The sequence below is a fragment of the Somniosus microcephalus genome, chromosome 10 (genome assembly GCF_052327205.1).
Source record: "Somniosus microcephalus isolate GS21.2 chromosome 10, FLI_Smic_1.0, whole genome shotgun sequence".
Taxonomy (NCBI): domain Eukaryota; kingdom Metazoa; phylum Chordata; class Chondrichthyes; order Squaliformes; family Somniosidae; genus Somniosus; species Somniosus microcephalus.
The window spans coordinates 206,803,891-206,828,081 of NC_140996.1; the positions used below are offsets into that span (position 1 = coordinate 206,803,891).

At 45.4% G+C, this 24,191-nt stretch overlaps 1 protein-coding gene across 1 annotated transcript in view; it reads left to right on the forward strand.

Annotated features, from left to right (window-relative positions):
* LOC147112042 (von Willebrand factor A domain-containing protein 3B-like) overlaps positions 1–24,191 on the forward strand; it is a 332,584-nt gene that overhangs the window by 129,404 nt on the left and 178,989 nt on the right. Inside the window, 3 exon segments of the mRNA XM_085999537.1 lie at positions 7,056–7,197; positions 13,515–13,639; positions 15,191–15,328. Coding sequence (XP_085855663.1) covers positions 7,056–7,197; positions 13,515–13,639; positions 15,191–15,328 — 405 coding nt within the window.

Here is a 24,191-nt window from a genome sequence, read left to right on the forward strand (position 1 = left end):
TTTTCCAAGTGTTCTGCTATTACATCTTTTATAATGGACTCTAGCATTTTCCCCATTACCGATGTCAGGCTTACCGCTCTGTAATTCTCCATTTTCTCTCTACCACCCTTTTTGAACAGTGGGGTAACATTAGCTGCTACCCTCCAATCCATGGGTACTGTTCCAGAGTCTATCGAATTTTGGAAGATGACCAGCAATGCATCTACTATTTCTAGGGCCACTTCCTTAAGTACCCTAGGAACAATTTTGATCACGTGAAAGCACTCAACAAAACTTGAATTTGGAGATACCTGACCTGGTCTGCTTTCAAACAAGCTTTCATTAGTGTCCTGCAAAGAATTACAAAAGCAAGATTTAGGCATATGTCTGAGCAAATTGGATTGGGCTCCAGAAACCAAGTGCTGCTTCACACTGGCATTCATTCATCTTCTAGTCAAAGACCAACACTTCAGCTGAACTCAACCAAGCAGATTATATACCATCCTGCAGCATATCAAATCTAATGTTGTGTATTGGTTCACACCCCTGGTTTAAGAAAATATGTGTGTTAGTTTGAGCTAAATGTTGGAAACCATTGCTGTCATATCTTGATCAAAGTTTACACTGTCATTGTATTGTCTTTCTATATTTCTCTATTGCACATCAGTGTTGATAGACCAAGAAAAACAGTGAAAATGTCTCTGTATCTTACATATTCAATTGGCACTACTATCTCTCACTGCCAGCAGTGGGTTGTCTTCTGTATCCTCTTAATCGTGCTGCTGCTTGTATACCGTATCCCCATGCTGCCCCTTTAAAATAAAATTGTTGTGAGGATGTGAGCACCACAGCAAGGCTTCATTTATTTCCCATCACTAGATACACTGAGAAGGTGGTGGTGGGCCTTCTCCTTGAACTGCTGTAGCCCTTGTGATGATGGTGCTCCCACAATGGTGTTTTTTTTCCATTCTTGAGATGCGAGTGTCGCTGGCAAGGCCGGCATTCATTGCCCATCCCCAGTTGCCCTGAGAAGGTGGTGGTGGGCCTTCTTCCGGAACTGCTGCATGTAATGGTTTGATCCAACTGAGTGTTTTGCTAGGCCATTTGGGATGGCAATCATAGAATGGTTACAGCACAGAAGAACGGCATTCGGCCCGTCGAGCCCGTGCCGGCTCTCTGCACGAGCATTTCAGCTAGCCCCACTCCCCCGCCCTTTTCCCGTAGCCCTGCAAATTTTTTCCTTCAGGTACTTATCCAACTCCCTTTTGAAAGCCACAATTTCAGGCAGTGCCTTCCAGACCCTAACCACTCGCTGCGTAAAAAAGTTTTTTCTCACGTCGCCTTTGGTTCTTTTGCCAATCACCTTAAATCTGTGTCCTCTGGTTCTCGACCCTTCTGTCGATGGGAACAGTTTCTCTCTATCTACTCTGTCCAGGCCTCTCGTGATTTTGAACACCTCTATCAAATCTCCTCTCAATCTTCTCTGCTCCAAGGAGAACAACTCCAGCTTCTCCAGCCTATCCACATAACTGAAGTCCCTCATCCCTGGAATCATTTTTGTAAATCTTTTCTGCACCCTCTCTAAGGCCTTCACATCCTTCCTAAAGTGCGTTGCCCAGAACTGGACACAGTACTCCAGATGAGGCCAAACCAGTGTTTTATAAAGGTTCATCATAATTTCCACACTTTTGTACTCTATACCTCTATTCACGAAGCTCAGGATCCCATAAGCCTTTTAAACTGCTTCCTCAACCTGAGCTGCCACCTTCAACAATTTGTGCACACACACCCCTAGGTGTCTCTGTTCATGCACCCTCTTCAAGATTGCACCATTTAGTTTATATTGCCTCTCCCCATTCTTTCTACCAAAATGTATCACTTCGCACTTTTCTGCCTTAAATTTCATCTGCCATGTGTTATGTTCACCATTACTGAGGCAGTAATAATGAAAAATGGGAATTATGGCATCACCAAGTCGTTGCATCATTTAAAATGCCTGCCCCCATTCGGGTGAACAGTTCCAGCATCTGGCAGAAGTAATGCCAAAAAATGCAATGGTTGTTCAAGTGGGCTAGAATGTGCTTAGGTGGGAGTTTCAAGTGGGTATGGGATGTCTCACTGAATGTGTTGCATGGGTTAATGGGTTGGGTTGGACCACCTTTACAAAGCTGAACTTTTATTTTACCCACTTTCTCAATCTGTCCTCGTCATGGAAAGATTATCTTTAGCAACTAGCTAATAATTAACTTGGGATGCATTTGTTCTTTTTTGTAATCTCCTTCTCCATTGATTGGTCTGACTTATAAGAGATAGTAAGTATCTAGATCATAAACAACGTGGGTTGATAATGTTAGACAGAGTGGATTCATTGAAGTGCTACTCTGAATTATGCCCTCCCCTTCAATACTGTCAGTTCCCAGCGACTAAGATTGGGGGGCGGGGGGAATAATATTACGGATATTAAAACTTAGAGAGAGTAATAATAAGAAACCCTGTTTTATATTTGCACTAACTTTTCACCAAAATCTGTGACATGAAGAATTTCACCCCCAAGATTAGGATAATACTGCAGTCTTTTGCCATGTTTAATTGGCAGATTATTAAAGTTTGGCAGAAGTCTAAATGAACAGATAAGCAGTAAAAGGAAAATTGGGAGTTCTTTAGAGCTACTAAACAAAATTCTCTGACCCCATGACACTAGCTGGACCTTGTATCCAGCGGGTGACATATCGGAAAACTGCTGGTGAACTGTCTGTGATTTTTCTCTGCATTGGAATACATCTGTGAAATCTGGCAGCTACACACAAGGTCTCGCCAGTGACACAAGGGGCTGGATTTTATCAATGGGGACGCATGGGGGCGGGACTGCTGGTTGTCGGGTTTCAGTCCCGCCCCCAACGACGTCCAGCCAACCCATGCTATTTTCCCTTGATTGACCTTGTTAAGCCCGCCCTGCGGGCTTAGCCGGCCAATTAAGGGAAAGCCGGTGACAGAGGACATCAGTGAGTGACATTTCATCTGTTGAAAATTTTTTGACAGATGAATTGTCAGCGTTTGACTGCTTTGAGAAGCTGTGAAACATTGACAATCTCTGTTCTAAGGTGAGCCCTTGCACAAAGACTCACCAAAACCTCTCTCCTCAGCAGAAAGCAGATGGCTGCTACATCGGAGAATGCAGCAGCCATTCTGTCATCTCTGGCGTTGAGATGAGGCACCTCCGGATCCCCAAGGGTTGAAGCCTGCAGGAAGAAGCAAAGGTAAGTAAACTTTTTCTAACACTTTACACTCACCTCTCATACTTTCCTCTCCACACTTGCACCTATCACTTACCTCTACAGCGGACTTTTCGACCCTTCTGACCCCCGCAGACCCACTGCTCGCCTCGCTGATCCTGGTGAGGTTAGACGTCGGGAAGCCCGCACATGCAGGGGTGAAATGGGGATAAGCCTCAAAACTGCCTGTTAACTACAGGAGACGGGTCCCTGCGCGAGTCAGGGACCCGCCTCCCGGGAAGATGGTTCGGAGGCGGGTTGGGAGCGGGGTTGGGACCCGCTCCCAATTTTTCCCATTTTGCCAGCAGTCCCGCCTCCAAACCCGCCTCCTCAGGGCTGGTATAATCCAGCCCATGGCCTCAGACAATTCCATCGTCATCATCTCCCAACCAGTCTTAGGGATGCAGAAATGTGTGAAATTGTGAAAATATACCCTTCCCTTGTGCACTTGGGTCTGTATGAGTCTACTACTGTGAACTTGAATGCTAAGGGATGAAATAGAAGGGTAGTGCATCCATAGGTATTGTGTAAAGCTTGTTACTGCTTTTTAAGAATGCCCAATACAAGCCCCTCCCCACCAATGCCCCCATGATGCTGCTTGTGAAGAGTAAAATTTATGTGGTAAAATTATTACATTAATCTAAAGCAAGTGAAAATAGTTTAATGCACAGGTGAGACCTAGGTGTGATAGCACACTCTCCTCTGAGTCAGAAGGCCATGGGTTCAAGCCCCACTACAGGACTTGAGCACAAAGTCTAGGCTGACACTCCAATGCAGTACTGAGAGAATGCTGTATTGTTGTAGGAGCCATCTTTCCAGTGAGATGTTAAACCAGAGACCCATCTGCCTTTTCAGCTGGACAACTCTGGCACATATTGTTCATCATATGATTATCCAAATCTAATTCGAATATTATTATTTAACACTGGCCTTATCTAACACTTCTTCAAATTAAGCAGTTGACTAGATTTTACATCAGCTGTCTGCATTCTGTTTTATCTTGGCCTCCCTGTCAGCTGATTTAAGCGAATTCTTCGCGCTCCACCGCACATACGCACTTTGTTCCTTCACGTTATATGCTAGCTGTCCCATCATGCTCTATGTTTATGCCAAGCCATTTAGCCCGTCACAGTACACTCTCCTACATTCCCCAAGTTAAATAATTCTCATGGCTCTACTGAATCCCGTGCATGGTTTGTGCGCAGGTTCCCTGCCCCATTCGCGTTGACCAACTGCATTGGGCGCATTGAAGGTCTCAGACCTCGGGGTCCAGCCCCATATAATATGGGTGCATCTGCTGCCCTTAGTCACATCACTGGCCACAGTGTAAAATGCACAATTCCGATATGAATTAATTTCATTCAAAAGACATAAAATTACTTTGGCCTATGGAACATTTGGGAACTTGAGAGGAAATCTTTCCATAAGCCCTGTAGTAAATGTACAATATAGTTTATGACATCTATATATATAAAAGGATACATCTGTCTGTCTGTCTGTCTGTCTGTCCTTCGGTGTGTCTGTCCGGCTATACACCCTAAAGTTATAGAGCGTACCTACACGTGCGTTACATCAAAAGAAAGCTTACGATTCTGGAACGGTCGTAAGCGTATTTACGTTTCGGCGAGACAAAAATTGCGCCCGCGGTATCCAAAAAACGTTCAAAATTCCGCTCATTAGCATCTCATTATCTGCTCATTAGCATTAGAGTGACGTCGAGGTCGACCAATCGTACGGTCGAGCGACCCGACGGTCGACCAATCGCTGAGTGGCGGGGGCGGGTTCCTGGCGCGTGTGGGCGGGCACCCCTAGAGTCGAGTGACGGGACGATTGACCAATCCTACGCTTCGGTGACCTGACGGTCGACCAATCGGTGCGTGTATGGGCGGGCCTTATCGTTCTGAACGGAGGTGAGTCGCGGCCATCTTGATTCCAAACTTTTCATTTCTTTTTCCCGCTTTCTGCGCCTTTAAAAAAAAAGTTGCTTTTAAAACACATATTGTTTTTAAAAAAAGTTAATTACTTTCTAAATCTTTTATCTAATCTCATTAATTTTCCTACCTTTCCCCGTTTTTGCAGGTAGGCCTCGAAGCCTGGGCGTCTGTTGCCAGCCATGCTGGACCCTAGGCAATTGTTTTGTGGCAAGCTCCTCCCACCCCTCATCCCCCATCCCCCCGCTGGGCCCGATTCTGAACCAGCGGCCAGCCATCTTGGTAAAGGCTGGCTGGGCTCACTGCAAGCTCCTCGCGGTTCATTCGGGGAGGGGCAGGGCTCGGGAGGGGAGGGGGAGCGGAGAGGGTTACCCCGGCAACCGGGCTCGCCAGCCGCAATCGGCCGCACAGGCCCAGGCCCAGAGATCGGGAGGCGGAGACGGGAGGAGGGTTACCAAGGCAACCGGGCCTGGCCAGCCGCAATCGGCCATCTCAGGCCCGGCCTCGGGAGGGCGGGGCTCGGGCTCACCGGGGCGCTGCGCTCGGCATGTCAGTGCGTGGGGCGGCATGGAGCTCAGCGGAGCCATCGCCGGCAGAGGGGAGAGGGTCTGCTGGCTCCCCCACTCCCTTTCTCCCCCCCTCCTCCCCCCACCTCCCCCACCCCTCCCCTCTCCCCCTCCCCTCCTCCCCTCCTCTCCCACTCCCCTCTCCCCCTCCCCTCCCCCCTCCCCTCCCCTTCCTCACCTCCCCTTCCCCTCCCCCCTTCCTCCCCCTCCCCTTCCCCCCTTCCTACCCCCCTCCCCTTCCTCCCCCTCTCCTCCCCCCTCCCTTTCCTCCCCCTCCCCTTCCCCCCTCCCCTTCCTCCCCTCCCCCCTCCCCTTCCTCCCCTCCCCTTCCTCCCCCCTCCCCTCCTCCCCCCTCCCCCTTCCCCCCTCCCCCTCCCCTTCCCCCTCCTCCCCCCTCCCCTTCCCCCCAGTCGCGCTCTCTCTCCCCCCTTCCCCCCCTTCCCCCCCATTTCCCCCCTCTTCCCCCCTTCCCTTTCCCCTTCCCCCCTTCCCTTCCCCCCCTTCCCTTCCCCCTTCCCCCCAGTCGCTCTCTCTCTTCCCCCCCAGTCGCTCTCTCTCTTCCCCCCAGTCGCTCTCTCTCTTCACCCCCAGTCGCTCTCTCTCTTCCCCCCAGTCGCTCTCTCTCTTCCCCCCCAGTCGCTCTCTCTCTTCCCCCCCAGTCGCTCTCTCTCTTCCCCCCCAGTCGCTCTCTCTCTTCCCCCCCAGTCGCTCTCTCTCTTCCCCCCAGTTGCTCTCTCTCTTCCCCCCCAGTCGCTCTCTCTCTTCCCCCCCAGTCGTTCTCTCTCTTCCCCCCAGTCGCTCTCTCTCTCTTCCCCCCAGTCGCTCTCTCTCTCTCTTCCAACAACAACATGCCCTCAAAAGACCCTCGGCACCGCCGGGCACCTCAGCTTTCTTTATAAATTATTTTAGTCCACAGAGAAAATCTTCCTGAAAGGCTTTAAGCTTGATCCAGGAAATTGGCAAGGGACATCTGTAATTTTCAAAACTGAACAAAATATACCAGAAAGTAAATGAAAATGATTTATACACCTATGAGAGCATTACTCCTCTCCCAGAGTACTTTTTACACTTCTGTGACAATGATGGATTTTATAGTTGACTCCGGGTGAGAATTCCACTGTATGCATCTTATTACTGTTATCACTGAAGCTTATGGACCTGAGAAGAATATAATTATAAAAATAAGTGTGTCTTTCGGAAGTGCTTGTGTTTGTCTCATTCAGGAGATTATCAAGATGTCAAATTATTTCTTTGTAAAAATCTATCTTTGTGTCTTAGAATTGCCACTTTTTAATTATCCTTTGCAGGAGCTGGGGGCCATGAATCAAGTTACCAGGAACCATCGTCCCAGTGTACAAAAAGCCACAAAACAGGCCAGAAGAATACTGGACGTCGTTAGAGGTCAGAGGGTAATTGCAAGATCAGAAGTTGATGGTTTTTATTACCCAGGTAAGTTGACTGTCATGTGTTCTTTAGATTTCTAAGAGGTCTATAGTAAGTCTATTTAGAAGCTTAAAGATTACTGTGTAGATTACCAGGAGATACGTGACTGCTCGTTGCAACTGCTTACATTACAAAATAGTTTGGTTGACAGCACAAAATGGCGGCGAAGGAGTTTTTTTAATGTTGAAATGTAAAGCATAAAGCATCTCCCCTAATCTTTAAGAGAATCAATTGGAAATGATCCTGTGAGAATAGAATTCCAATTTGCACTTAAAATCGTGACTGTTAAGTTTAGAATTTCCCAAGGCATTCGCCCGCTTTTGCAAAGTGTGGATGATTTCACCATCACCGATTGAAACAATAAAGCTGCCCTAAGCAATAATTGCACTTTACATCTAATAAAAGCAGTAAATGTCAACATCTTGTAGTTCAGATGCGCTATTACTGTAAAATACATTCTCATCTTTTCATATTTCTCATAAAGTACGCAAGATGGAGAGTAGCAGTAAAATACAATGGGGAAAGCTTTGCAGGAAAAAATGTATGTAGGAAGGGAACAATGATTTCTGTACTTACCCACAGCGTACATTAGCAACACTGCTGGTAGCATTCTATTTTTGCCTGTTCTGAAGCCTTTAGAATAGACAGCAAAATACATTAAGCTTTTTGGGTAACAACCTAATTATGTTTCTTGAAGAAAAAGCATTCCTTCTGAAAATAAAAACAACAGCCCGGATTCTGCGGTGGGTATGACGGCATACTCTCAGGGTACGCCGCCGTACTGCACTTTGAAATTCACCGCAAGTTCGGGATTGCGCATGTGCTAAATTCCCAACTTGCGGTCTGTCAATGTAGGCGTTGACAGGCCATCCGCTCTGCTACCGAAAACCTAACTCCTGGCGCGGAGTTGGGCTATTTGGCCACCAACTGCCCAGCAATTATGTACGGAAATTTTTACGGCTGGTGCAAAAAAATGTTTTTTTTTAATTCAATGTCACCCAGGAACATTAAAAGCTTTAATGAGAAGCAATCCTAGTGTATGTTAAAGCTGCAGGTTTTTAAAAAAATAACGTTTAAATTTCATAACTTTCTGCACAGTGCACAGTACAGGTAGAACGTCCCGAATCCGGCAACCTCGGGACCGAGGCCGAGCTGGTTTTCAGGACTTTCCGGACTTTGGAACGTGTTTCTGATGTCCGAAGTCCAGAAACGCCTGAGCCCAGGTTGCGATATTTCCGGACCTCGGACATCAGAAACACGCGCCGAGTCCAGAAATGCCTGGGCCCAGGTTGCGCTATTTCTGGTTTTTGGTAAGCCTCCCTCAGGATGTCTGGATTCCGGAACATTTTACGGATTCCGGACCCCTGCCACCAATCGTCCCGGAGTCTGGATTCTGGAGCATTCTGGATTCTGGAACTCCAGATTTGGGACGCTCAACCTGTACTTGTTTAGATGTGGGAATTATGAATTGGATTCCCACGATAAAAGCTAAATCTGTATGGCCTAGAAATTGGGTTGGGGCGCCAAAGTGGCGCCAAAGTCGCCTGAGCGCAGGATTTAGCGCAGCGTTCGAGGCTTTAGCGATCGTCAGATATTCAGTTTCATTGCCCCTAGAGGGAGACGGGGCGAGGCTTGAGGCACTCCGTGTCCCTCTTAGGGCGCTGAAACTGAATATCGCAGCGCAACATGCCGCAGCGCCACACGCTGCGGCACGGCATGCTGCGGTACTGCAGGCCTTCCTCCCATTGTTAAGGGGGAGGGGCCTGCAACAGCGCGATCCCCGCTCGCGAGTGCCGGCAAACGAGCCCAGCACCAAGGAGAAGTGCCGGGCTCTCGGGAAACAGCCGGCAATGCCGCGGGGGGGTCGGGTGGGGGGTCAGGAGGCCGAGGACGGAGGTGCTGGCAGGCGGCCGCCGAAAAAGGTGGCCGCCCCGCACCTCCACCTTAACTTGCGCCGTTCGCTACCAAATATCGCGAACGGGGCGCGAATGGGGCGCTGCGCACACCGATGACATCATCGGTGGCAGCGCAGCGCAAATGGCTAACGCCTTTAGCACCCCTGCTGAATATCGCGGGAGGCGCAGCCAGTGGCGCTACAGCCACTGACTGCCTCTTTAGGCGCTAACAGGTGGCGCTACTCACCCAATTTTCCCCCCTATGTATTTTAAAGGTTGTAGTAATGAAGTCATCTAGTAATTTAAATGAATGAAAGGCAATCTGTTTTCTGATTGGAGGACCGGGCCCACGTAATCCCAGGTTGCATCCGCACAGGTTGCGCCCCCGGGAGCCGTGGGCCATTACGCTGCCCTCCTACTCGCAGCGTCAGAGCGCAAGTTTACACAGGAGGGCCGCCATCAGGTAGGTGCGTATTCTTTTCGCAGGTCGGCGGCGTACACCGAAGGTACGCCGCTGATCACAGTTTTTGGCCCAATAAATATATACAGCCATACAGTCTTCTCCAGGTAGATGTGAAGGTTAGCCTGGCCCACAGAATTCTCCGTGACTGGTGATGGTATTTCTTTGTAGTTGTGCAATAGATGGGGTTGAGCTGAACAGTTATAGATGTTTCCTACACCCCATCTCCATGGAATGCTTTGTGATGGGTCCTTTAATTTGATGACCTGATTGATAACTAAAAATAACCCTTCAAGATGAAGCAACCAAAATGCAAGTGATGAGCAATTCTTTGGGGGAAAAATTTGGTTGCTTTGCGCCTCCCGTTAGCACCCTAAGAGGGCGTTAATGGGTCGCAAAGCAACAAGCACCTGGGCGCGGCGATGTTTGCGCCGCTCACGAAATTGACCAGACATTTTGCGGCAGTGCTAAACACTACCGCCATGATCTCCTGCATCTGCAGATCAAGACATCAGTCGAGCATGCAACGCCCTGGTTGCGCCCCGGACCGGATATTGAGTGGCGCCCCCTGCCTTACCGCCTGCCGCTAGCAACGACAGGTTAAGGAGACCGTTTTGCAGTCGGGAAGGGACTGGGGGAGCGCTATTTAAAGGCGACCGCTTCCTGCCTTTTTTTGTCAGCGACATTTTTGCACCACGCATTCTGAGAGAGAGAGAGAGACATCTGGAGAGATTCAACGCTGTGTGAAGGAGTTTTGGGTACTGAGCAGCACTTTGCAGGTTCATTTTGGTTTGACCTTCCTTGCATCGATTTAGAAGAGACTATGGGGGCTGCACTCTGAGCTCTTTCCCTGGGCCTCTCCATTGTTCTTTCCAGCAGATTTGATGTACAGGTCTCTCCAGGCCGAGATTCAAGGCTGCAATGAGCAGGGTGTGGATGGAGAGCAAGATCGACCCTCCCCTTTAAGACCTGGCTGGTGCCAGTGTGTCTGTGTTCCATTGCTGAGTGACATCACATGAGCTTCGCCAGGGCTCTGAGGTAACGCCTCGCTCCTCGGTGTTAGCGCCTTAAGAGAGGCGTGTAGCACCCGATTTAGCGCTCCAATCACCTCCAGGGGCGGTAGAAGCCAAATTTGCAGTCGGAGGCGATAATTAGCGGCAGGTGCTAAACTTTGCGCCCGGCCGATAATTGCACCCCAAACGGGGTGATACCGAATTTCTCCCCCAATTTGCCTTTAACTCACAGCCTAGTTCGGAGTTGAGGACTTAAATGCTTGAGTCCTACTATTCTTAACTGCAAACTTTCTTGTTTTTTTCCTTCATCCTTTCTTGAAGACGGTGACATGCTAAATATGGTTCCATGGATGCCGATAGTCCTTTGGTACTTAAGTGGTTATTTTTGATATGTGAATCTGGATGAGTATAGCAAGGCTATTAATTTGGGAAACATCAGAGCCAAACCCAATCCTATTTATATTCAGTATTCACCTTCAAGTCAGAATTACTGGGTAGAAATCTGGAACAGGAGCCCCTTTTCATCCACTTCTTAGCCCCGGGGCCTTGAGCTGATCTGTAGTGCTTCCTCTTCTGACTGGCTGAGATTGACTCATTCAGCACAGACCAGGAATTGATCCTGGGACCTTCTTGGTCCTGCTGCATTCAGCTTACATCATCCAGTGCGCCTCAAAAAGCCACTAGAAATGTTTTAAATGCATGTGCGAGGAATATCCCCGCTGAGAAAATGTAACTTTGAAGAGAAAGTAAATTGAAAGCGTAACGTTTACAGGCTGGAAGCTAGCAAAGTAAAGCTTGTAGGCCAGAAATATTGATAGCTGGCAAGAAAGAACGGGGCCCAGTGTATGACTGTGAATAAAATCTCTAGGAATAGGTCCCAGTTCCTATTGGAAATTAAATATGGTACCAAAATGCCAAATAGTAGAGATACAGTGGGGGTAAAAATCCAACTTCGGGGGAGGGGATGCAAAATAGGCGGTTTCCCCATGGCCTGTATTTATTGCGAATTTGAGTTACATCAGGAAAAAAAGAGTTGTGCTGACGGTTTTGTTGGAATTTGATTTCATTTGTCGTGTCTACTTTCAACATTAACCAAACCTGCGTTTTTCTCATAAATATTATTTGTGGGACAGGTATGGTGGTGTAGTGGTTTTATTACTGGATGAGTAATCCAGTGAACTCAGATCCCACCATAGCAGTTTGAGAATTTGAATTCAGTTAAAAAAATCTGGAAATAAGAAGGTGCTTTCAGTAAAAGTGTCCATTAGGCTGTTGGAATCTCGTAAAATTCAACTGGTTCACTAATGTCCTTTAGGGAAGGAAACCTGCCGTCCTTACCTGGTATGGTCTATATATGACTCTAGTCAAGGCTTCTTCGGCAGCTCCTCCCAAACCCGTGACCTCTATCACCTAGAAGGACAAGGGCAGCAGGTGCATGGGAACACCACCACCTCCAAGTTCCCCTCCAAGTCACACACCATCATGACTTGGAAGTATATCGCCGATCCTTCATCGTCGCTGGGTCAAAATGCTGGAACTCCCTCCCTAACAGCACTGTGTGAGTACCTTCACCACACGGACTGCAATGGTTCAAGAAGGTGGCTCACCACCAACTTCTCCAGGGCAACTAGGGATGGGCAATAAATGCTGGCCTTGCCAGCAATGCCCACATTTCATGAACGAATAAAAAAAAAGTCCCACACCAACATGATTGACTCTTAACTGCTCTCTGAAGTGGCCCAGCCAGCCACACAGTTGTATCAAGTCGCTACAAAGAATAACACGTATAAAAACTCCCTACCTAACAGCATTGTGAGAGCACCATCACCACATGGACTGCAGCAGTTCAAGAAAAAGACCCACCTTTTAGGGCGACCAGGGATGGGCAATAAATCTTGGGCTTGTCAATGACGCCCGCATACTGAGGATGGATAGAAGAAAACACAAGCCTCGTGAGTGCTTTTAGTCGGTTGTTAAGGACAAACTGCCACTGCAGCTTAGACTGTGTCCTTACACAGCGTTTGAATACTTAAGCTTATTCAAAACATAGGGGCTGGGAAAACACCACCATATTAAGATAATCACGCTTTTAATTCCAATTTTGCGGCACATATTTGTTTCTTAATGAAACTATTTATATGCAAAATGATGTGCATAAATATATCTTTATATCACAGAGGGATGTTTAATTCCCAGGGTAATTTGGTGTTCAGTTTTTGTACGATAAATCCAAAGGCTAAATATTATTTTTCTCTTTTTTATTATTGCATCTAATTATTTGTACATTTAAACACATTTAACTGCACTTTTTCCATTGCTATGATAAATTGTTTATAGCCAAATTATTCATTGCAATGCCTCCTGCATTTGCAGCTGTCTCTGTGGCAGCTTCGGAAAAAAACTGTTAACGGGCAGTATAGTATTTATTAAACATTAAAATTCTGATCTCGTAAAATGTAGCTGCAGGGCATCCATATGGCGATAAAGCATTCTAGTTTATAGCTTCTGAGGTTTCTAATGGAATTTTTTTTAATGCTCTGACATTTGACTTAAAAATGAGCAGCAGGCATTTGAGTTAATATTTTTTGAATGATTTTTCTTGTGTTGTGGCATCAGCCTGCTTGCATTATTTATCTGCTCTCTCTGGCTTCAATTGGCCTTGAAGGATTGACAAATTAACTTACGATGATACAGATATAAATGAATTATTTATCTAGCTGTGAAACTGCTACCAGTATCCCTCTGTTTTAATGCCTTTTATTAATAGGGTGCAGTATAACGCCCTGTCCTTATGGACGTAATGGTGTTTGCGCGGGATAACATTAAATATTAAAATGATTATTTTCCCCTTCCAGTTAGATTGCAAACCTACCCAATGATGCCCTGTAGCCTATTGTTTATAATATGTGAGAATTATACCTCAAGTTTTCTTTATTTTATCTCTACTGTTCTCAGGAATTGTGACTGAGTGTGTTGGTGTCAGAAAAGCCATAATTGATTTCACTAAAGGAGACACTCAGATTACACCAACTCGGTTTTTAATCCAGGTTGGAGGAGCTGCACCTTGCCCTCCATTGAAAGTAAGTGGCAACAAGAGAAGGTCAGAGGCTGGGTATTCTGTGGCGAGTGTCTCACCCCCTGACTCCCCAAAGCCTTTCCACCATCTACAGGGCACAAGTAAGGAGTGTGATGGAATACTCTCCACTTGCCTGGATGAGTGCAGCTCCAACAACACTCAAGAGGCTCGACACCATCCAGGACAAAGCAGCCCGCTGGATTGGCACTCCATCCAGCACCTTAAACATTCACTCCCTCCACCACCGGCGTACCGTGGCTGCAGTGTGTACCATCTACAAGATGCGCTGCGGCAACTCGCCAAGGCTTCTTCGGCAGCACCCCCCAAACCCGCGACCTCTTCCACCTGGAAGGACAAGGGCAGCAGGCGCATGGGAACACCACCACCTACCAAGTTCCCCTCCAAGTCACACACCATCCTGACTTAGAAGTATATCGCCGTTCCTTCATTGTCGCTGGGTCAAAATTCTGGAACTCACTCCATAACAGCACTGTGGGAGTACCTTCACCACACGGACTGCAGTGGTTCAAGAAGGCGGCTCACCACCACCTTCTCGAGGACAATTCTCAAGTGCGACATAAACGCACCTATATCGACCTGTATCATGTCTCCTCCCAGTTTTCTTTTCTCAAGTGAAAATAAGTTTAGCTGCTTGAACTTTTCTTCATAAATTAGTTCTGTAAGGCCTGGAATTATCCTGGTCCACTCTTCTCCGAACTCCTTCTAAAGCATCTATATGCTTTTCTACAGTAGGGTGACCAAAACTACATGTTGTTTATTCCTTACACCTCCATTAAACGCCTTGGAATGTTTTTCTACGTTTAAAGGGACTATACAAATGTAAGTTGTTGTTGTTAGTGCACTCTGGAATTGTCTTCAGCATCGATCTGTACAACGTTAGTATAACTTGCTCTGTCTAGTAGTCCAGTGACCTCCGGTGTTTAACTTGCCTTATTCATAATAGCATGGCACTGACTTTTGTTTCTAGAGTTTGAGCAATGATCACTCCCAAATCCTTTCCGTTCCTTTCCTTCCCAATCTTTGCCAGTGGAGACTCTTTTACGATATTGATTTTGTTATTTTGCTAGTTTATTTTGTTTGACAACCACTTTGGATGGACCACCTCTCCCTGGATTTTAGTGGGTTCACTCCTTTAAGGGGAAGCACTTGTTGAATCCCAATGGGATTGAGCTTTGCTTAAACCTATAGTTGTACCGGCTTAATTTAAAAAAGAATCCTTTCATTTTATTGATTTTGTTGATTTACTTTTGTTAGCTAATTTTGCTTTAAAAACTAGTTTGTGTTGGTCATAAAACCCTCTTGGACATTTAATAGTATTGCCCTTTACAGAAAAGCACTTACTGTATCCTGGTGGGGTTTGCGTTAGCCTCGTCCCACATTTCTCATGGGTATATCTTTAAAAAGGACTTTTTCATGTCCTACACATGATTACTGTTACCTTTTCCTATACACATCACCCTATGTCTAGCCACATTAAGATCTATTTTCTAAGCTTAATTTGGATTTATTTAATAAACCTACACTGTATTTGCAGGTGGGAGACTTAATTTTGTTTCGTAGTGATGCAGGGGCGGAAAATGATTGCTATCTACCCGGTGTGGTCATCGCAACTCCAGACAGAGCAGTGGCAGCTGATAAATTTTATACTGTTTTGAAGTACAATAATAGAAAGGTGAGTAGGTTTGCATGATTTAAAAATATTGCTTTCCTCCCCCCATGAGTTCACACCAGTCAATTTATTACAAGGTAACAAGTATTAGTTAATTTCTATAGATGTAGTTTAGGTTATTATTGATTAAACATTAAACGAATCAATTAAACATTGGGAAGACCATTGTCTTTAGCCCATGCCACAAACCCCGTTCCTTTACTGTCTCAGACTGAAGCAGATTGTTCACAATCTCGGCGTAATATTTGACTCTGAGTTGAGCTTCCAATCCCATATTCTCCCCATCACAAAGACCACTGACTTTCACCTCCATAACATCATCCGTCTCCACCCCCTGCCTCAGCCCATCTGGTGCTGAAACCCTCATCCACGTTTTTATTACCTTCACTCGACTATTCCAATACTCTGCTGGCCGGTCTCCTTTCTTCCTCTTTCCATTAACTTTAGCTCGCCTGAAGTTCTGCTGCCCATATCCTAACCCACACCAAATTCTGTTCACCCATCACCCCTGTGCCCGCTGACCTACATTGGCTCTCGGTCCACCAACGCCTTGATTTTAAAATTTTCATTCTCGTGTTGAAATTCCTCCATGGCCTTGCCTTTCCCTATCTCTAACCTCCACCAGCCCTACAACTCTCCAAGCACTCGGCATTCCTTCAATGCTAGGCTCTTACGCATCCCCCACTCCAGTTGATCCACCATTGGCGGCCATGCCTTCAGCCATTTAGACCCTCTGGAACTCTCTCCCTAAGCCTCTCCTCCTCTCCACCTCTCTTCCTTAAAGACCATCCTTCAAACCTACCTCTTTGACCAAGCTTTTAATCACCCTTCCTAATAGCTCCTTCATTGGCTTGTTGTCAATATTTCTCTGATTACTATCTTGTGAAGCGCCTTGAGACATTTTTCTATGTTTAAAGGCGCTACATAAATGCAACTTATTCTTGCAGTTTTTTTCTCCACTTATTGTGATAGTGTAAAAGTCATAATAAGTATCTTATGAGAATTAGATACCAAATAATCTACCTTTTTTGTTTATAATCCTTTGTATGTTCTCATAATTGGGGATTTATCTGTGCATCTGGTCCAGTTGCTCATTCTTTGCACCATGGGATGCTTGGATCGCATTTATCAAATTTTCACACGGGGGATTCTTGTCACCAGTTGTAGTATCCACTAAATGAAGGCAAAGTACTTCCCCAGAAAATGTCCCTTGTGAATACTTCAATTCTTTGGTGTCAGTAATTTTGTTTCCTTCAACCTTTCCTGCATCATCCTCTAGCTCAGAAGGCACTCTTCTCCCAGGTCTCTGTCAGTGTTTCTGATTTGGCTGCAGGAGAGGTGATCTAAGAACATAAGAACATAAGATGTAGGAGCAGGAGGAGGTCATTTGGCCCCTCGAGCCTGCTCCGCCATTCAATAAGACCATAGCTGATCTGATCTTGGCCTCAACTCCACTTTCCCGCCCGCTCCCCATAACCCTGGACTCCCTTACCATTCAAAAATCTGTCCATCTCCACCTTGAATATATTCAATGACTCTGCCTCCACAGCTCTCTGGGGAAGAGAATTCCAAAGATTCACGACCCTCTGAGAGAAGAAATTCCTCCTCATCTCCGTTTTAAATGGGCGACCCCTTATTCTGGAACTATGCCCTCTAGTTCTAGATTTCCCCACGAGGGGAAACATCCTCTCTGCATCTACCCTCTCAAGCCCCCCTCAGAATCTTATATGTTTCAATAAGATCACCTCTCATTCTTCTAAACTCTAATGAGTATAGGCCTAACCTGCTCAACCTTTCTTCATAAGACAACCCCTTCATCTCAGGAATCAACCTAGTGAACCTTCTCTGAACTGTCTCCAATGCAAGTATATCCCTCCTTAAATAAGGAGACCAAAACTGTACGCAGTACTCCAGGTGTGGCTTACTCACCTAGTTCTCTCCTTCTCTGTGGGGAAGTGGCTGGACATACTTCAAGGGCTGGTTTGACATTTCTAATGTATCATGTCGCTAGCTGTGTATGTAACTCTCCTTCCAATCACTGCATGGCAAAACACAGAAGAGTGCCCTGCCTCTCTCTACCATATCACAGAGCTTTTCCCACAGCAGAGGCCGATAACAGTTTGTCTTGTCAGCCTTCTTGGTCAAGGAACATAAAGAGGTTGAAGAATATAACTGACAAAATCGCACTTCATGTTAAAATGAAGCAATACCATCAATGCACAGTAAAAAAAGTATTATAAATGGAGTTGTAAACAAGCATCTGCTTGACTATAACTCACTTGAGACAATCAATTATGCAGACAGAAAGTTAGTAAACAGACTGAAGGATCAACAGTGAGAACTTGTCAAATATAAAATAGATGGAGTATAAAATAGATATTTTTCCATAAGACAAAAAGAGAGGGCATCAAACTATAGAGTTACATGAATAAATAGAGAAACTGAAACTAAACTAAAACTTAAAAGGGAGGCATGTGATAAGCTTAGGGCTAACAATACTAAAGATAAGCATGAGGAATATAGAAAGTGTAGTAGGGAGCTTTGAAGAGCTAAAAGGGAACATGAAAAATGGCTAGCTGATAATATAAAGGGAAATAGGACTTTGATAAGCATACAAAAAGTAAAAAGAATAGTTAAAGAGAGGATAGGACCATTCAGGGATGAAGAATGGCGTCTAATTGTGATGGATGAAGGGATAATGGAGATTTTAAATATTTCACATCAATTTCCACAAATTATGTTGGAAATGAGAATGTAGGTGTGCTAGAATGGGTTAGGGAACAATTGTTAGAGATTACTTTAGGAACACAATTGACTCTGATGACGTGCACCTAGGCTGTTGAAAGAATCAGACGAGCTAGCAAAAGCTCTGGCCATAATTTTTCAGTCTTACTTAAACATGAAAATTATGCCATTGGACTGAAAGCGTAGCCAATGTAACACCTTTGTTCAAGAATGAAGAGAAGGATAAATTTTCTAATTATAGACCAATTAGTCAAATGTCTATTGCAGGCAAACACTTAGGCCGCAATTTTCTCAGCGGTGTCGGGATGGTGGCGGGAGAGCTGGTTTCTGGGTTCCAGTCATGATCCTGGCTGCAGCCGCTCTTTCAAAGGGATTTTCCCTTGAATGGACTTGTTAAGCCTGCCCTCTGGGGTTCCCGGCCAATTAACAGGAAGCGGGTCTGATGACGTCATTTGATGACGCGTCATCAGCCAGTTTCCTTAAAGGGACCACGGCCACATTGAGTTTGACAGTTGTTCTGTCAGTGTTTGACAGCATTGAGGTGCTGCAAACACTGACAAGCACTGCACAAAGGTGGACGCTTGCACTCAGGCTCTCCAATGACTCCTTCCATATGCTTCCAAGGGTGGAAGAGACCTCCCCAGGACACCAACGCAGCCTGGTTGCACATTGCATGGGAGGGCAAAAACAGGGATGTCATCAGGGGTCCCTGGCTGCAGTGGTGCCAACCTTTCAATGATCTCAGTGGATCACGAAACATGATCTATTAATGATCTAGACAAGGGAACTAGATGTAATATCTCCAAATTTGCAGACGACACAAAGCTGGGTGGGCGTGTGTGATGTGAGGAGGAGGCCGAGAAACTCCAAGATGATTTGGACAGGTTGGGTGATTGGGCAAAAGCATGGCAGATGCAATATAACGTGGATAAATGTGAGGTTATCCACTTTGGTGGCAAAAACAGGAAGGCAGATTATTATCTGAATGGCAATAGATTGGGAGAAGGGGAAGTGCAACGAGACCTGGGTGTCCTTGTGCACCAGTAGCTGAAGGTAAGCATGCAGGTGCAGCAGACGGTTAAGAAGGCAAATGGTATGTTGGCCTTCGTAGCGAGAGGGCTTGAGTACAGGAACAAGGATATCTTGCTGCAGTTGTACAGGGCCTTGGTGAGACCACATCTTGAGTATTGTGTGCAGTTTTGGTCGCCTTATCTGAGGAAGGATGTTCTTGCCATGGAAGGAGTTCAGCGAAGATTCACCAGGCTGATACCTGGGATGGCAGGAATGATGTATGAAGAGAGATTGGGATAATTGGGCTTGCACTCGCTGGAGTTTAGAAGAATGAGAGGGGAGCTCATTGAAACTTATAAAATTCTAACAGGGCTGGACAGACTAGATGCAGGAAGGATGTTCCCGGTGGTCGGGGAGTCCAGAACCAGGGGTCACAGTCTAAGGATAAGGGGTAGGCCATTTAGGACAGTAATGAGGAGGAATTTCTTCACCCAGTGAGTGGTGAACCTGTGGAATTCTCTACCACAGAAGGCAGTAGAGGCCAATTCATTAAATATATTCAAGAAGGAGTAGAATATATTTCTTAAGGCTAAAGGGATCAAGGGGTATGGGGAGAAAGCAGGGACCGAGTACTGAAATTGGATGATCGGCCATGATCGCATTGAATGGCGGAGCAGGCTCGAGGGGCCGAATGGTTTACTCCTGCTCCTATCTTCTATGTTTCTATGTTACTGTAAAGCCACAGTCAAACTCACCTGCTGTGCCACTCATCACATCCCCATCACTCTGTCTTCCATACCCTTCTCCTACACATCCTTACTCACACCAACTTACCTTGCACTTCCACCCAACCCTCTCTATCTACTTTATCACTTCCCCCAACTCACTAGCCACCCCTCATACTCACCCTCATCCCACTGCAAGCATACCAACTAACAACACACAAGGGTGGGCACTTGAGAGGCTTAGCTAATGCTCATGTGAAGTTTCTGGTAATGTATTGTCATAAAGTGAAATCTATTTTTCCAACACTGCCCCTTATTGGACAGATCTGTGCACACCTTGAGAAGTTTCTCACTGAGTTCCAGTGAATGTTGAGGCATAATCCCCCCCCCCGCACCGCTATAGTGATGTGTGTGTATGGAATGGCTTGGACATTAAAGGGATGCTTCACGGTGCTGGTGTGGGATGGTGTCAACCTGGCACATCATGTGGCAGCCAGGGTTTACAGCATCAAGTGAAGTAAATCTGGCCATGGTGAAGCCATCGCTGGCCTCCTGGGCAGCAATGTTGTCAGGGGCTGATGGCCTGTGCCCTGTGCAGCATCAGGTGATGGCGGAGAAGGTTGGAGATGTTGTTGGTGATGTTGGTGTGCTTGGTGATTGACGTAAGAAAACTACTAGGCACTTGGTCTAAGCGTTAAACAAAGCTTTTATCAACTGTTTTACAACATGGAGGTCTAGTTATGTCCTTCACTAGTTCCTGTTAAGAATGTCCTGCGCAAGCTGGGCACAAGCCCGAGTATTTATACTCTCCCTGGACAGCGCCACCCGTAGGCCGCTCAGTATTATTTCATAAGTCTTTCTTTCATGAATGACTGATTCATGTCAGTGATGTTGGTTTAGGGGCTGATCGTGGAAGGATTCAGAGGACCAAGGTGTGATTTTTTTCAAAGGCATCGATGTTGCTGCAATAGATGTCAGCTGCAGGTGAGAAAACAGAAGCGATCTGTCAATGGTGAGAGAGGTTGCTCCAATGAGGTGGCACTGGACATACAGTTGGCTCTAAACGCTTGCAAGCTAAAGAAATCTCTATATGTCTTACAAGTGAAGTAAACAAAAGTTTCTGAGCTCTGAAACTGACCGTCTGCAACATGGCATCCTTTACACCACTTCTGCAGCTGTTCGCTTATCAGATACATCAGAGCAGACTCAACTCACTCCAGGGTGAGCTGGCGTGTTCCCCGAGCAGCGGGTAACCCGTGGGGGAGAACGTAAAATTGGAAGGAAGCCTCAAAATACCATTAAATTGACTATTAACAAGTCATTTAATGAGCTCAATTGTCTCCCCTCTGCTTGGTGTCGGGTCAGTTCTCCGCTGACAGACCAGACACCTGGGAGACTCGTTGGAGGCGGGTTGACAGTGGGTTTCCTACCCGCTGTCAATCTTTGCTATTTTGACAGCAGACCCGCCCCCAAACCCGCCCTCTGAGCACCGGCAAAACTCCGGCCTTAGATGCCACAATTTGAGATAAAATTAGTGAGTATTTAGAAATGCAAGGGTTAATCAAGGATAGCCAGCATGAATTTGTTACAGGCAAGTTGTGTTTGACAAATTCAATAGAGTTTTTTGAAGAAGTGACTGATTGTATAGATAAAGGGAATGTGTATGACTTTTTAGACAGCTGTTGAATAAGGTGTCTCACAAGAGTCTTGTTAGAAAAATTTAGGCGTATGGTATGAGGAAAACAATAGATAGTTAGTTGAAAGACAGTAAACAAAGTGGGTAAAATAATGTTGCTTCATTGTGGAGAATGGTTGGAAATGGCCCCACAGAGGCCAGTGCTGAGTTTAGTTTTGTTCTCTATAGATCAATGCTTTGGACTTGCGTACAGGGAACACAATCCTGAAATTTGCTGATGATACAAAAGTAGGAGGTTTGGCAGATAGCGAGGAGATTCACCAGGATGATGCCTATTTCTGCTGGAGCAAGAGAAGTTCAAGAGGAGATTTAATAGAGATTTTTAAAATTACGAAGGGTTTTGATAGCATGCACAGAGAAAGACTATTTCCTCTGCTTGGGGAGTCAGTGATGAAGGTTCATCAATTTAAAATTGCCAGCAAGAGAACAGAGAGAGTTTGGAGAAACGCCTTTACATAGAGGGTTGTTGGACCCACTGGGAGTGGTTGAGGCTAAGACCATTGCACCTTTTAAGAGAAAAATGAATAAATATTTGAAGCAGAGGAATATACAAGGCTATGGACAGAGAGCCGGGCAGCGGGATTAGTTTTAGATTGCTCTAGCAAAGAGCCGGCACAGACACGATGGGCCGAATGTTGAATCAGAACCATTTCTCTTTTTTTTAAATATCAATATTATCGTAGTAAAATAATTATAGATGAAAGAGAGTGTATAAAATTTAATCTTGATGTTCATGTGACTTTTATTTCATTTCTTCTGGTTCATGATGCCATTCGAACACAGACAGTAAATTACCATGGAGTAGATTTATGTCTCTACTATCTGGGCGATAATCTGGTGGAGCCGATCTTTATAGAAGCCACCCGATTTTCATTCCACGAAAATATGCCCTCATATATTATGCACTCCCAACCCACGTGCAGTTCGCTAAGAAAGTAAATCAACACACATCAGAATTGCTGGAGTTCTATCCCATCAATCACAGAAGTACAAATGAAAAATAAAAATCTACTATGTGGCCTGAAACAAGCTGTAGTAGATAAAAGGCCCAAAAATCTTTCTCAAGATTCTGTCTTTATTTTGTGCTTGGACTAGTGAAAAGAATAGAAAATGCCCAAACCCTGAGAGTAGATCTTCCTTACAGATTAGTCTGTCGATAAGTAGATTTATTTTTTCGTTCTGAACCAAAATAGCTTTGATGAAAATTGAATTGGATGCAGTTGGATAAATTGCATGTAACTTCTGGAATCAAATGCAGTGTTTATGGATGATATATTTTGTGATAACAATGTCAAGCTAAGGAAACTTTTCTTATCATAGCACAGACTTGGTTTGATTATACATCTACATGCAAGCCTACATTTCATTGTACTGCACTTGTGCACTAACAATGACAATAAAAGTTGATTTGATTTGATTTGATTTGATCGTACTTGTATGAAATATGCATTCAGCTCCAGCAGAAAAATGTTGTTGCACTAAGGTTTAAAATTAGATCAGTGCAATAAACAGAATAAATCATGGATTGAACTGACTGTGCAGGCTATCTCCGAAGGGAGCTAAGACCGTACACCTGACTGCTTTGATCTCAGGGCTTGCAAGCTTATTCCAGCCCCCAGGAGGAGGTTTGTGCTTATCTCTACAGTTCAGAAGATGTGAGCGAAAATATCTGTGCTTTTACCCAGGACACCACTGGTATTAATTCTGCTGAGCCGAATTTACTATAATGAGATCATTGCATTGCTGCAAAATTATAAATCACTTTTTAATCTTGCTTCATTGTTGCTTTTTAGGAAAGATTTCAGGAAAATTGATCTTCTGTTTCATTTTGCTTCTTTATTGTTCTAAACTGCAAATTTGGTACACCATCACACAGAGAGAATCCAGTGAACTGATGCCTAATGTTCATCTTTCTAAAGGCACAGGCAGGTTCATGCTTTAACATTGCGCTGTGTACTGTTGCCATACCTGGCCTTGTCACCCATTAAATGTGGCATGCAACAGGAAAGAAAGAAAGAAAGACTTACATTTATATAGCGCATTTCACAACCACTGAACGTCTCAAAGCACTTTACAGCCAATGAAGTACTTTTTGAAGTGTAGTCACTGTTGTAATGTGGTAAACGCGGCAGTATAAAGTGCACCGTTGCTGATGGAATAGATGGCAGGTGAAGTGGAGATGACAGAAGCGATCTGTCAATGGTGAGAGAGGTAATGAGGTCAGACTGCATGCACACACTTGTGTATAAACTTGCAGCATTCTGAATCTGTAGTGGAAATGCAGTTTAGAAAAGCTAGTGACTAAGGAAACATTTCTCAATCAGCTAGGAGCTTTGACTTGACATTTGAAGCTGTCAACTCATCAGCTGAAACAATGGCAAGTGACCTCCCACCTCAGCTTCACAGACGAGGTCTAGGCACAGCAGGAAACTGGTGGGCGACCTGTTAAATTCAAAAAGCTGGGAAAAAAAACATTGTTAAGTGGCTGTAAACAAGCCACTAATGATTTCAATTGCCATTTGGTAAAGGCGCGTGGCAGCGGGTTGACAGCATGGTCCCGACCCGCTGTCAAAAAAAAAACACTCTCCCACCTGACCCGCCACCGATCGCGCCCACTGACCCGCTGGAACATTTCCCCCTAAGTTTATCTGTTGTGCTAAAAGAGAGCAACATGACAAAGTATGCTAAT